The sequence below is a fragment of the Pristiophorus japonicus genome, chromosome 5 (assembly GCF_044704955.1).
Source record: "Pristiophorus japonicus isolate sPriJap1 chromosome 5, sPriJap1.hap1, whole genome shotgun sequence".
Classification (NCBI taxonomy): domain Eukaryota; kingdom Metazoa; phylum Chordata; class Chondrichthyes; family Pristiophoridae; genus Pristiophorus; species Pristiophorus japonicus.
This window is the reverse complement of record NC_091981.1, coordinates 262,856,356-262,872,091: the sequence shown is the minus strand read 5'-3', so window position 1 is coordinate 262,872,091 and position 15,736 is coordinate 262,856,356. Positions and strand designations below refer to the sequence as shown.

Sequence of the window (15,736 nt, the reverse complement as noted above, 5' to 3'; positions counted from 1 at the left end):
GAAGCGGGGAGAATAATGAGCTACATTTTCGTCACCGTTTTAGGAGCAGAAAGTCAGCGCATCTCGGGTAAGTGAGCCGGGAAAAGGGGTTGGGGAAATTTGGGCCCATGGGAACTAAAAATCGCTTGGGAGGCAAACTTATATGAACAGGTATGGTAGCTTCATGGTTAGGTTACACAGCGCCCAAATTTCCCCATGAGATGCACCGTTTTTTTTGGTGCAACTTGATTTTTCTGGTGTATCTTTTTAGTTGCAAATATGGCCATTTAATTTGCGCCAGTTAGTTAGTTAGTTAGGTTTTTTGTTAGGTCAGTTTTTTTCTCCCAAAAGGGGGCGTTCCCAGCCACTTACACCATTTATGCCAATTTGGCCAGAAAAAAGTTGTACTAAACTAACTTAGGGCAGCGTATGTGTCCACTTTTGTCCGCAGAGAAAGACCTTACTTACAGTTAAGGAATCGGTACAAGTAACTACATTTAAAGCACCACCAAGCACCAAACAAAGCACAAAAAGTAATAAGCAATTAATTAACAAATAAAATAGAAGGAACCCTGCACCTAAAACACCAAAACCAATCAGTAAATAATAAAAGATAGAACTCCTACCTTAGGGAACACAGCAGTCCACCGATGAGGAGCCCATTTGGCCAGGGCTGGAGACGGCGTGCTTCGGTCCCTCCCACACAGCCTGCAGTGACCGTTTGCCGAAACAGCCTGCCAGGAGCTACTGCACATGCGCGCAGACTCTAGCTCCGCCCCCCCCCTCTTTCTTCTGCTACATGCCAGCTCCACAGACGGCCAGAGAAGCGGCCATGATCGCACGGATTTTTTTGGGTGTTGCTTCAGAGATAAAATGTCGGCGGGGGGCTCAGAGGTGCGCCGAAAAAAAACGGAGGGCCAAATTTGGGCCCTAAGTCACTAAAAGTTGCGACACAGGTCAGCAAGGCCATAAAAAATGCAAACCAAGCATTAGGGTTTATTTCCAGAGGCATAGAATTGAAAAGTAGGAAAGTTATGCTCATCCGAGTTACTACTCGCTGCTACATGAAGATGATTTCCATACCCACCCAGATAACTATTAACTATCCCTCAGACTATTATTGTAAACCCTGCCTCCAGTTTAGAGTCTAAGGATAAGGGGTAAGCCATTTAGGACCGAGATGAGGAGAAACTTCTTCACCCAGAGAGTGGTGAACCTGTGGAATTCTCTACCACAGAAAGTAGTTGAGGCCAATTCACTAAATATATTCAAAAGGGAGTTAGATGAAGTCCTTACTACTCGGGGGATCAAGGGTTATGGCGAGAAAGCAGGAAGGGGGTACTGAAGTTTCATGTTCAGCCATGAACTCACTGAATAGCGGTGCAGGCTAGAAGGGCTGAATGGCCTGCTCCTGCACCTATTTTCTATGTTTCTATGTTTCTACATCCATCACAAGTAGCCCCATGATCTTGCGATCTCTGTGTTGAGAAGTTCGGATTTTCTGATGTTCAATTCAAATCAACGGAGTATAGTGGGGATCCCCTCGTGTGAGCTGCTGTGACCTCAACTGGCTGTCTGAGCAGTCAATCAAATCGCAGAATTCTCAGACAGCGAACCAGGAAGTGAGTAAGCTCTTAAAATCCTAACTTTTCAAAAATTTTGAGAGAGAGCAAAACAAAGATTGGGGTTCTCAAAAGGGGAAAAGGCAAACCTGAAATAATGAACAAACTAAGATTCTTAAAAATGTAAATTTTTATTACAATGGATGCAGCTCACTCTCCACAAAATTAAAATTCTTTTTTCAGGCCCATAACCTTTGTTGTAGCAGTCATTACGCTGGTAAAACCGCAGTTACACCGAATCTGAAAGGGTCTAACTTTTAGTGGGGAGTTTAGCAGCGGTCCAAGACCGCCCAAAATGGAGGAATAACATCCAGGAGGGCGCCGAGCACCTCGCGTCTCGTCGCCGAGAGCATGCTGAAAACAAGCGCAGACAGCGGAAGGAGCATGCGGCAAAACAGGCTCCCGACCCACCCTTTCCTTCAACGACTGTCTGTCCCACCTGTGACAGAGACGGTAATCCCCATATTGGACTGCACATTCATCTGAGAACTCACTTTTAGAGTGGAAGCAAATCTTCCTTGATTCCGAGGGACTGCCAATGATGATGATGATTGGACGAGCAACCAAGATGTCCTGAGTTCAAATCCCAGCATAGTAAATTGTGAAATTGAATTCAGGAAATCTGGTCATTTGTGGGCTAGCATAGCTGGTGCACTGATGTTCTTCAGGGAAGAGATCCTGCCACCCCTTGTCAGTCTGCCCAACATGTGACTCCAGTCCCACACTATAGTCACCTGAGGAAGAGTGTTCGAAGATCAGGCCCTCAAATCTGGCACCAAGCTTATGGTCTACAGATGTGTAGTAATACCCACTCTCCTGTATGGCTCAGAGATGTGGACCATATACAGTAGAGACCTCAAATCGCTGTAGAAATACCACCAACGATATCCCCGCAAGATCCTACAAATCCCCTGGGAGAACAGATGCACCAACGTCAGTGTTCTCGATCAGGCCAACATCCCTAGCAGCGAAGCACTGACCACACTCGACCAGCTCCGTTGGGCGGGCCACATTGGTCGCATGCCCGACACAGGACTCCAAAAAGCAAGCACTCTACTTGGAACTCCTACACGGCAGGCGAGCCCCAGGTGGGCAGAGGAAACGTTTCAAGGACACCCTCAAAGCCTCCTTGATAAAGTGCAACATCCCCACCAACACCTGGGAGTCCCTGGCCAAAGACCGCTCTAAGTGGAGGAACAGCATCTGGGAGGGTGCTGAGCACCTCGAGTCTAGTCACCGAGAGCAGAAAACAAGCGCAGGCAGCGGAAGGAGTGTGCGGCAATCCAGACTCCCACCCATCCTTTTCTTCAACAACTGTCTGTCCCACCTGTGACAGAGACTGCAATTCCTGTCACCTGAGAACACTGAGTGGAAGCAAGTCTTCCTCGATTTTGAGGGACTGCCTATGATGATGATGGTTAACTCTTAAATCGGCAATAAATAATGCTTTGCCAGTGTGGCTCACATCCTAAAAAGAAATTAATTTTTTTTTTAAATAGATGGTTTAAAAAAAAAAATGGAGAAAGAAAATGCAGTGAATTACTGATACTGGTAAGCTTATGAACCGACACACCAGTATAATAACCAACAGAATACCTGATCTCGGTCTCACAAACAATTCTGACATTTTTGGCTGCAGTTATATTCGAGCTAGTGGGGCCGAAATTCAGGGTCTCAAAGAGACCCGTTAATGCCCATTTTTGGTGGCCATTCCTAAAAATGGAATAGTCGCCGCTTTGGGGTCAACAGGCTGACGCGACCTAAATTCAGGCTGGGGATTTTTCAGCCTGGACCCCATCACGCCCGAGTGGTTGCACCAACAATGAAAACAATAAAAAAGTAATAAAAATATTTACCCAGCCATATTCACCTCGTTCCATCGATCCCCCCACCGCTTGGAGCCCCCGGCAGGTTTTTCTGCCGGTGCACCCTCTGCACTGAGTGTGGCCGCCCTTAAAGGTGAGGGCCCACTGCCGCAATGGAAAAAATTTTGCCAGCCAACTTGCCGATTGGCTGGCAAAAATAGTGCCCCTGGGTTCGGCTGGACCACCAACAGGCAGCCTGGCACCCCGCCGAAACTCACCCTGGTGGCCCAGTGGCCAAAGTAAAAAAAAATGATAGAATCTCTCCCCTTTAACGGAGGGGAGAGAGCGTGGTGATGCACACGCGCTGTGACGTCAGCACGATTCCACCGCTGATTGACAGCAGCGGAGGCCCCGAGCGACCTATTTTCAGCCAGTCAGCTTGGTTTTGAACTTAAGGCCCGCCCCCATTATGATTCATTTCTTGTAGGACTTTGAAAACATTACCAGGAGTTCCAGCGGTAAGTACCACTACAAAACTCATAGGTGCTCCAGCTTTCTGGTACAACTAAATTTCAGTCCCAGAGTCTCAGGCTATATCAGCACCGCCCGCGTCAAAAACATTTGCCAGTGAGGTCAGATAGAAGTTGATGAACTGGATCAGAATGAATTTGGGTTCCAGAGTCGAGTAAAAAGTCACATTTGATTTTAAAAAAAAAAAAAGATAATTGTGAAATCATCGTTATCATATTTCGCCATTGTGGAATACCCTGAGCACCGTAACTGTATTAAATATGAAGTACCAGTGAACAGAAGTCTTTTAAAGAGTCATGTGACAGGAATAAGATTAAAGTTATCCTTAAAAAAAAGCAATTGTGTGGAAAATTCAAATACCGAATACACCACAATGTTAAATCCTGACCTACCTCCACAATCATCTTCACTGTGGGTAATGTAGTAGCAATGTTCTGTGGATGTGGAGGACGAACAGTTATTGGCACACAACCTGCGTACAGGCATCCATAAAATGCTGCAATTAAGTCTATTCCTGTATGAAGGACAAAACATTTCTCATCTTAGTATCGGCACTTTAAATTACTAGGCCTCATGTTACAGCAGCCTAAGCTTTACAACAAACCACATCATCAGATTTTCTTTAAAAGGCACTTAAACCATCTAAAGTGCCAAGCTTTGATTAATGATGTTCAGTTCCTCTAACCCTCAGCTTTTCAGCTGCTGAAATGCAGGAATTCCTTTTAATCAGACAATAGATTTTGAATACACATTTGGCGCAAGGCACACTGAAGAGGAGAGAGATCAGGGAATGAAAGGGTAAAAGAAAAATTGATACAACATGAGTATACCTGGTGGATAGACCAAAGCCACATGATCTCCATCCTGTAGGTGCCCCCTCTCCATCAGCATAACTGCTATTTTCTCGGCTCGTTTATGTAGCTGAAGGCATGTTAAGGAATTGGCTATTGTTCCCTAGTAAACAAACATAAAAGGTGAAATGCGATAGCTTCTATGACAGCTCAAACGATTATCTCACTGGAACGTTAAGAGGGATTAAATAACAATAACTTGCATTTATATAGCGCCTTTAATGTAGTAAAACATCCTAAGGCTCTTCACAGGAGTATTATGAGACAAAAAATGTGACACTGAGCCACTTAAGGAGAAATTAGAACAGGTGATCAATAGCTTGGTCAAAGAGGTAGGTCTTGAAGTAGGAAAGAGGTAGAGAGGCTGAGAGGCGTAGCCAGGGAATTCCAGAGCTTAGCACCTAGGCAACAGAAGGCATGGCCACCAATGGTTGAGTGATTATAATCAGAGGGCAGAATTAGAGGAGCACAGCTATCTCGGGGGTTTGTGGGGCTGGAGGAGATTAGAGAGATAGGGAGGGGCTAGAACATGAAATAGCATTCACACCCAGCATCAGAATGTGTGTTGGATATTAACCCCTCAAAGTTTAAATCACAATTGCTAAACCACTCAAAGAGGTTTGTTCTTTAACCAGGGCCTTCTTATTTTTTTTAATTGAAGGAAGAATCCCTGATTGCTAACTTTTATTTACAGAAATGCCAATAAATATCACAAAATATATAATGCACTGAAAAACTTTAAAAGTTATCAGGGCTCGTCTGCAGAGATTTCTAAAATATAGCCTGTGATTGACAGATTTTATAGAATTCTTTGGAAAAAAAATAACAGAACAAAGAAATGCAGTGAATGTGGTTCATCAGCATTTTGCAAAAGCATTTGATAAAGTGCCACATTAGAGACTTATGTCATAGATAATTGCACATGGAATTAAGGGGAATATGGCCATATGGATTGAGATGGTTGAAGGCCAGAAAGTAAAGGACAAGGGTAAATGAAAACTAGAAATGATATGAAGAGTGGTGTTCCACAGTGGTCTGAGTTGTGACCATGCTAATTTAGTATTCACATAAATGATCTGAATTTTGGAATTGGGGAAACAATATTGAAATTTGCCATTGTCACAATTTGCCATAACCCTCAAGGATTGTGAAAGTCTGCAAGAAAACATAGATTGGTTAGCAGGAAGGGCTGAGAGGTGGCAAATGCAGTTGAATGCACAAAAATGTCAAGCAATATTTCACAATAAGAATAGGGAAAATACATTTATCTTAAATCATAAGATTGTAAATGGAGTAGAGAGGCAAACATATCTCTTGATATGCAGATATAAGTCATTAAAAATGGCAACACATGCAAATAAAACCACCAAAAAGGCAAAAAAAACAACTTTGATTTTGTCGCTGGAGGCATAAAAGCAAGGAGTTAATGTGGAACTCATAAAGACTTTAATTAAGCTTCATTTATAATATTGTGTAACCATTAGAGAGAGTATATAAAAGTATTGGAAATGTTACAATGTAGATTCACTAGGATAATATTAGGGAGGGGGGGGGATAAGGGTAATGAGAGAAGGTAGAGTTTTTCCACTAGAGATAAGAAGTCAACGGGTGACCTGATAAAGCCCTTCAAGATTATGAACATATGGCAAAGTAAACGGTGATAGATTGTATCCACTGGTTGGCGAGACAGCAACAAAGCAGTATAAATTTAAGACGACCACAAAGGAATTAAAGCGGAGAATAGAAACATTCTTGACATCAAGAGTAGATCGAATGTGAAATGCTCTGCCCAAAAACTTGTTGAAGCAGGGTCCCAAAATTATTTCAAAAGCTAATTAGATAGTTGCTTGAAATATTAAAGGGTATGGGGAATGAACAGAAAAGTGGGATCTTGATTGGGTGCCTTTGCAGATGCGATGGGCTGAATGGCAAGTTTCTACGTTGTAACATTCTGCAATTTAAATTAAAATTTAGAATCTTTTATTTCATCATCCTGTAAAGATGACCGAATGCTCATTATACCCACTTTCTAAAAACTTCCCTTAAGAAACCTCTTGTTCTGTACTTTTACCTGCAAAAGATAACCTTAAGTAACATTTTTTCAATAAAGGGTTTAATTCGTTTTGAGTAGAAAGGTTATTAAATGAAGTAGTAAAATGAATTCCATAAAATGATATCTCACAAATCAATATGGCTTCACATTTGAGGAAATTTTCCTGAAAGTTATACACTGGGGTGGAGATTCCATCAAATTAAACTGGATGTTTTGATAATGGTAGCAAGTCTGACACTTTACCCACGGGTTTAGTTTTCTCTTTGCTGCTAAACAATTCGGATTCTAAAGGTGATACGGGTACTGCCAAAAAATACGGTTCTTCTGAAATACAGCATTCCGAAGAATCATCTGTTGGCTTGTCGTAGCTTCACAATCACTCGAAGCTCGTATCCTCGCCTCTGAGTCAGAAGGTTGTAGGTTCAAACCCCAGAGACCTGAGCACTAAAATCTAGGCCGACACTCCAGTGCAGTACTGAGGGAGTACTGAACTGTCGGAGGTGCCGTCTTTCAGATGCGACATGAAACCGAGGTCCCATTTGCTCTCTCAAGGTGGACGTAAAAGATCCCATAGCACTATTTCGAAGAGGAGCAGGGGAGTTATCCCCAGTGTCCTGGCCAATATTTATCCCTCAATCAACATCACTAAAACAGATTATTTGGTCACTATCACATTGCTGTTTGAGAGAGCTTGATGTGTACAAATTAGCTGCCGCATTTCCTACATTACAACAGTGACTACACTTCAAAACAATTGGCTGTTAAGCACTTTGGGATGTCCGGTGGTTGTAAAAGGTGCAGTATAAGTGCAAGTCTTTCTTTTTCACTTCTCTGACAATCAGAGATGCAAGAGGAGATTGCAAGGTGGCTGCCATATTTCAGGCAATGGCAGAATTTGTGCTGAAAGAACACAAGAAACAGGAGCAGGAATGCAGGTCATTTGGCCCCTCGTGCCTGCTCCGCCATTTAATATCATGGCTGATCTGATCATGGACTCAGCTCCACTTCCCTGTCCACTCCCCATAACCCTTTATTCCCTTATCGCTCAAAATTCTGTCGATCTCTGCCTTAAATATATTCAAAGACCCAGCCTTCACAGCTCTCTGGGGCAGAGAATTCCACAGATTTACAACCCTTTGCGAGAAGAAATTCCTCCTCATCTCAGTTTTAAATGGGCAGCCCTTTATTCTGAGACCATGTCCCCTTGTTTTAGTTTCCCCTATGAGTGGAAATATCCTCTTTGCCTCCAACTTGTTGAGCCCCCTCATTATCTTGTATATTTCGATAATTCTTCTGCACTCCAATGTGTATAGACCCAACCTACTCAACCTATCTTCATAAGTCAACCCTCTCATCTCCGGAATCAACCTAGTGAACCTTCTCTGAACAGCCTCCAATGCAAGTATATCCTTCCTTAAATACAGAGACCAAAATTGCACGCAGTACTCCAGGTGTGGCCTCACCAATACCCTGTACAGTTGTAGCAGGACTTCTCTGCTTTTATACTCTATCCCCTTGCAATAAAAGCCAACATTCCATCTGCCTTCCTGATTAAATGCTGTACCTGCATACTAACTTTTTGTGTTTCATGCACAAGGACCCCCAGGTCTCTCTGTACTGAAGCACTTAGCGATTTTAGTTATAGACAAATGTCAGAAAACCTTCTTTTAGCAGCCGAGAGAAAAGAAGATGCCTACAAATTTTACCAGACTCATCATTAATAAGATATGTTTAAAAATATTTTGTTCTCAGGACATGGACAACTCTAGCAAGGCTGCATTTGTTACCCATCCTTCATTGTCCAAGAAGCTGGTGGTGGGCTTCTCTTCGAGTTCTTGGACTGAACCCTCCAATTTTGATTATTTCTTTAAATGCACGCCCCAGCTTGACAGAAATAATCATTTTCACAGATTTTATCAATCTTATTCTAAAACCGAATACCATGAATGGCACTTCAATTTAATGCAAAAGTGCAGCAACAACAGGAAACCAATTTTCAGTAAATGGTTTTACTGCCGCAACTGAAAGCTTAAAATTGATTTCAACAAGGTGTATAACTGTGCAGGGTCTGCAATCCCAGCATGAACTGCTTAAAATGAGCTCTCATTAATACATCTTCACATGCACACGATATTCTATCAGAGAATATTTTGGTTTTTTCCCGGATTTCAAAGTGTATTTTTAAATGACAGAGTACCATCACGACTGTGTTAAGCCTGCTTTAATAAAAAAATAGTACATCATAGCCTTCTTGTTGTCAATTATAGCAATATAAATGATATGAGCCATCAACACAAGCCAAATAATAAACATAATTAAAATTGTAGAAGAATGCAAACACAACCCAAATTCTTCTGGGAATGAACCATTTTTTTTTTAAAAAGAAGTGAATTATGTGACTGGACTGCAGGAATGCAGAGGAAATTTACTGAACAGAGATTGAATTCACTGTCAGAGAACCACACTAAAGCTTTAGCTATTTCACTTACTTTATTAGTTGACTGTGCCACTGTTATCTCCTTAAACACCCAAGTAAGATTCAAAGACTGAATGACAACAGTCAGTGATATAGCCATTTTGTTACTCCAGTGTGTTCCTTTGGGTTATATGAATAATGGACTGACATGAAGAAATAATGGGGTGAAATTTGTTCTGGGCAGTAGTACAAAATGGGTGAGAGTGAATCGGCAGCCCGTTAATACATTTTGTCTGCTTTTCTTTCCCAATCACGATTCGCGATTGCCCATTTTGCCTGACAGCTCAAGATGAATTTCACCCCCAATGTGCTCTAGTTCCATGGGCTAGACTTTCCTGAGAGCCACTCAACGCCCAATTGCCCGCCCAGAAAAACCGCTGATGCAGGCAAAAATTTCCATTATTATGTTAAAAATAATCGCCCAGCGAGAAAATGGATCTTGTACCAGTATTCTTGGTGGTTAAAGGGGAAACTAAGTAAAACGGGCGGTTCTTAAAATTTTTTTTAAAATTTAGTCCGAGGCTACAGTTAGGCCAAGAGAGGGGGGAAAACTTTTTTAAAAAAAGGTCACAAAAAAAGTTAAAAAACATTCCCAAGACACTTTTGAAGCTAACTGCCATTTTACAATTAAAAAAAAAAGAAATAAAGAACCTTTAACTTACCTTTCTTTGCAGAGTACTCACCTACTGCCCTGTTTAAGCAGCTTTCACCGGGTGGTTCCCTCGGTGATCTGGACGGCCTTCCATTGAGGCCAAACTTACGCCCTGGCGATTTTCTCGGTGATGCACATCGGCAGTTTGCTCATGGCGGGTGTTTTGAGATTTGGGTGGTACCATTAAAAAACTAATAGGGGAAAACTTTCGCCGGGCAGATTCTCTAGCAAAAACAGCTGTACCACCGAGAAAAGCGCCGAAAACCCGCCGAAAATTAAGGTGAAATTTTAGCCCATATGTTTGTTATTTTCTGCAGCTAATTATCTTCAGCTGGGAGGAAGGATAATACCACAAATTGTGGCCATTACCATTGGTAATCCACGGTTGGCCAAAAGACAGGTCTTTAAGTGAAGCAGATAGCTTTCTCTTTTCCTCAGAACTCCTTCCCTCAAGCTATACGTTTAAGCCAGCTGAACCAGATTGCAAACGTCAAGCACGCCTTGCATTCAAACTTATTTCAGCAGCTCAATACTCTTAAGTGCTGTATCTACTTTGTCACCATCTGACACAGCCCCTTTTCATAGAATCATAGAAATTTACAGCATGGCAGGGGGCCATTTTGACCCATCGTGTCTGCGCCAGCCGACAAAGAGCTACCCAGCCTAATCCCACTTTCCAGCTCTTGGTTCATAGCCTTGTAGGTTATGGCACTTCACTTTATTAGTGGGATTATCCAAAAGTATGATGAAAAGCGCAGCCAGCCAAATATTCCTGAACAAGAGCAGCATAATCAAAGTGGTACCAAGTTCAAACATTATCAAATCATCTGGCTCAATAGAATGCAATTCATTAACAAATTCACCGCTCTGATATAACAATGCACGAAATGATAACTTATGTGCGTTAGTGTGCAAAATTGTCCAGACATCATCAGGAGATAGGCCAATTGCTTTAATCAACTATTGGTTAATGCAAGACTTACCCTAGAGTTCAGTAGTGTGAAAAGTACGTGGTCAGGAGTAGTTTGTGCACGCCATTGTAGAACTTCAGCCAGAAACATAAACTGAAACAAAAGCATAGCAATTACGGGCTTAAAAAAATGCAACCCTGAGAGATATATCGATAGTGTGTAATAAGATTCTATTTTGGTGCTAAAATCCTTCATGATTTATTGTACAAATAACCGTTGAGAATTTTGGATGGGAAGAAGAACAGGTCACAAGCTGTGTTGTCCCACTTCCCTTCATAAATCTAACAAGGTCTCACAATGAGATTTACAGAGTTCATGGAAAAACCTACAGTCAACCTCATAGCTGTTGTTAGAAATGTGATGGGGCAGCAGAATAAATATAGGCATGGTATAAATTTAAAGATATGTAACTAAAAAGAGTTAGCACAACCCTTGATTAAAATTGTCGGCAGTATTTTTCAGAGAAAGAAATGAAAATAGGAACTGGATGGTTCAGGGGCCAAGCACAAATAATCTTTTGTCTCTGTATTCTGGTCTTGAATCCAGTCTGGACTAACAGGGTGAAAATCCTGCTTTGTGCTGAATGTAAAGTCCTAAGTAAAATGAGATGGTGCAATTCAATTCAGATGTTAGCACAGATCTACAAAATAAACCTCCTTGTAATTCAGAACAAGATGTTACTAAATTACCAATCTCAATCAGAGCAGCCATACAGATAGCTGTGAGAAACTCCAACATTGGCACATCATTTTGTTCAGGCTGACCCTCATGAGTTGGTTTAATGCCTACAGTTCCCAGACCCTAAATGAAAACTGAAATGTAATAAAGATTATACATCTGCATCCAGCACTGCCTTTGAGTCTAGCGAGATACAGGAAAAGAATAAAGTTTAGAAATCGCTTTTCCACAGACCAGTTCTTGGACTTACCAGAGGTTTTGCTGTCGCAAGGAAGCAAAAACCCCAGAATAAAATAATAAATCACAGAGAGGGAGTGGTAAGTAATCGAATCAAAAGTCTGAGGTGAAAAGGAATCATATCCTCACTCTAACCTGAGTCGGTGAACTCCTCAGGCCAGTTTTCATACATCATAGAATGGTTATAGCAGAAAAAGAGTCCATACGGCCCTTCGAGCCTGTGCCGGCTCTCTGCAAGAGCACCTCAGCTAGTCCCACTCCCCCGCCCTTTGCTCATAGCCCTGCAATTATTTTTTCCTTCAGGTACGTATCCAACTCACTTGTGAATGCCGTGATTGAGTTTGTCTCCACCACCCTTTCAGCAGTTCATTCCAGATCCTAACCACTCCTAACTACACCATCATCTCTTCCTTTAAATCCCATACTTTATCCACCTCCTAAACTTTTCCACGCATGTCGAGTAGCTCTCCTCCCTTTCGACAAGTAACTGGAACTGTGGTCTTGATGCTCGTTATACATTTGAATATTTGTTTCTTTCGTCTGAGCTTTTATGAAATTGTCATTCATAAATTTTTAGATGTTTTATAAGTGCAGAAAAAGTATGCAAAAAAATGTAGTTTGATTATTTTTAAAACAAAAAATGGAGGTCAAAATAGCACGCCTAATTTTCAGAATAAATCAAATTTAATTAAAATGTAATAATTTTCAAAACCATTTAGAATTTCTGTTGAAATACTGCGGTCTCGCAACCCACATGAATGACACGATCATGTCAGAGCCATAAATCCACAGGCCTAGCATCCTAGCCTTGGTGCCAGCATGGTGATATCCAACACTGGCCTTACATGTGGGGTCAAGGGAAGGTCATCTCATCAGTAATACCAATGGTGGGTGATAGGGTCAGTAGGGCTGCAAGTCAACACCTGCCAATCAGAGGAGGACAGAATTCCTGACAGGCATGTGCCAGAGGTCCCCCGCCCCACCTGTCTTCACCACTGAGAAAGGTGTCAATTAACCCACAGCCCCTTAATAAGGGAGTTGAAAACTGATGATTTTTTTTTTTTACAATCTTCAAGTTAAATGTCCTCACTTCCACAACAGGTGGCCAATTTCCAGGCCTTGCCTGAATTCCTGGCTCTTCTCCCCACCACTCCCATAGCTGGAGCATGTCAGAAAGGCTGCAGGTTTTTGGCCCTATATTGCATTTTTTGAATCTCATCAATTTAAAAATCTGTATTTCTGTCAATTTCAGTTTTACAGAAGTCCAGGTGATAGCTTGCTACAGGTTAGTCCATTCGGAGCATGCTGAAACACAATATTACTCACCTTTCTACCTTGATCATTGTCTTCAATCTGTCCTAAATCTCTTCCACTGGCCTGGGCAATCCTCTTCCCGGACACCAGATTTCCCACCATAACAGAAGCAGGACCAATCTCTGTTGAGAGCAGGAAATTCCAGAAAATGCATTTCAGTAAATTGCAACCATCAAAAGACAATCAGTTTATAAACTGCACTCTTCCTTTCATTAATTGTGAAAATAAGCTACGAAGGTAAAATTTTTTTGGTCGGTATATTTGATGTCAAGGGTATGATAGGATAGCGGTTATATTACTTGACTAATAATTCAGAGATGTGAACTGGGGGATTTAGAAACATAGAAATTAGGTGCAGGCGCAGGCCATTCGGCCCTTCGAGCCTGCACCGTCATTCAATAAGATCATGGCTGATCATTCAACCTCAGTACCCCTTTCCTGCTTTCTCTCCAAACCCTTTGATCACTTTGGCCGTAAGTGCCATATCTAACTCCCTTTTGAATATATCTAACGAACTGGCCTCAACATCTTTCTGCGGCAGGGAATTCCACAGGTTAACCACATTCTGCGTGAAGAAGTTTCTCCTCATCTCGGTCCTAAATGGCTTACCCCTTATTCTTAGACTGTGAGCCCTGGTTCTGGAACTCCCCAGCAACGGGAACATTCTTCCTGCCTCTAACCTGTCCAATCACGTCAGAATTTTATGTGTTTCTATGAGATCCCTTCTCATTCTTCTAAACTCCAATGGATACAAGCCCAGTTGATCCAGTCTCTCCTCATATGTCAGTCCTGCCATCCCGGGAATCAGTCTGGTGAACCTTCGCTGTTCCCCCTCAATAGCAAGACTGTCCTTCCTCAGATTAGGAGACCAGAATGGAACACAATATTCCAAGTGTGGCCTCACCAAAGCTCTGTACAACTGCAATAAGACCTCCCTGCTCCTACTAACTATGAAGGCCCCAACATGCCATTTGTCTTCTTCTCCGCCTGCTGTACCTGCATGCCAACCTTCAATGACTGATGTACCATGACACCCAGGTCTCATTGCACCTCCCCTTTTTCTAATCTGTAACCATTCAGAAAATATTCTGTCTTCCTGTTTTTGCCAACAAAGTGGATAACCTCACATTTATCCACATTATACTGCATCTGCCATGCATTTGCCCACTCACCTAACCTGTCCAAGTCATCCTGCAGCCTCTTAGCATCCTCCTTATAGCTCACATCACCACCCAGCTGAGTGTCATCTGCAAACCTGGAGATATTACATTCAATTCCTTCATCTAAATCATTGATGTATATTGTAAATAGCTGGGGTCTCAGCACTGAACCCTGCGGCACCCCACTGATCACTGCCTGCCATTCTGTAAAGGACCCGTTGATCCCGACTCTCTGCTTCCTGTTTGCCAACCAGTTTTCTATCCACGTCAAAACATTACCCCCAATACCATGTGCTTTCATTTTGCACACTAATCTCTTGTGTGGGACCTTGTCAAAAGCCTTTTGAAAGTCCATATACACCACATCCACTGGTTCTCCCTTGTCCACTCTACTAGTTACATCCTCAAAAAATTCCAGAAGATTTGGCAAGCATAATTTCCCTTTCATAAATCCATGCTGACTTGGACCAATCCTGTCACTGCTTTCCAAATGCGCTGCTATTTTATCTTTAATAATTGATTCCAACATTTTCTGCACCACCAATGTCAGGCTAACCAGTCTATAATTCTCTGTTTTCTCTCTCCCTCCTTTTTTTAAAAAAGTGGCGTTACATTCGCTACCCTCCAGTCCATAGGAACTGTCAATTGAATGTTGGAAAATGATGACCAATGCATCCACTATTTCTAGGGCCACTTCCTTAAGTACTGTGGGATGCAGCCTATCAGGCCCTGGGGATTTATCGGCCTCCAATCCCATCAATTTCCCTAACGTAATTTCCTGACTAATAAGGATTTCCTTCAGTTCCTCCTTTTTGCTGGACCCTCGAACCCCTCATATTTCCAGAAGGTTATTTGTGTCTTCCTTAGTGAAGACAGATCCAAAGTATTTGTTCAATTGGTCTGCCATTTCTTTGTTCCCCATTATAAATTCACCTGATTCTGACTGCAAAGGAACTACGTTTGTCTTCACTAATCTTTTTCTCTTCACATATCTATAGAAGCTTTTGCTGACAGTTTTTATGTTCCCTGCAAGCTTCCTCTCATACTCTATTTTCCCCCTCCCAATTCGATCCTTTGTACTCTGCTGAATTCTAAATTTCTCCCAGTCCTCAGGTTTGCTGCTTTTTCTGGCCAATTTATATGCCTCTTCCTTGGATTTAACACTATCCCTAATTTCCCTAGTTAGCCACGGTTGAGCTACCTTCCCCGTTTTATTGTTACTCCAGACAGGGATGTACAATTGTTGAAGTTCATCCATGTGATCTATAAAAGTTTGCCATTGCCTATCCATTGTCAACCCTTTAAGTATCATTTCATTTCAGTTAATTAAATAAATCTGGAATTAAAAAGCTATTATCAGTAATGGTGACCATGAAACTACCAGATTGTCGGAAAAACCCATCTGGT

At 42.0% G+C, this 15,736-nt stretch overlaps 1 protein-coding gene across 1 annotated transcript in view; it reads right to left on the bottom strand.

Moving 5' to 3' along the window:
* The window catches only part of LOC139264688 (disco-interacting protein 2 homolog C), a 622,729-nt gene that overhangs the window by 94,573 nt on the left and 512,420 nt on the right, over nt 1-15,736 (bottom strand). The window contains exons 24-27 of the mRNA XM_070881594.1: nt 13,182-13,291; nt 10,953-11,033; nt 4,768-4,891; nt 4,330-4,451 (exon numbers count right to left, since the gene is read on the bottom strand). Of these exons, the coding sequence (XP_070737695.1) occupies nt 4,330-4,451; nt 4,768-4,891; nt 10,953-11,033; nt 13,182-13,291 (437 nt within the window). The remainder of the gene's footprint in view (nt 1-4,329; nt 4,452-4,767; nt 4,892-10,952; nt 11,034-13,181; nt 13,292-15,736) is intronic.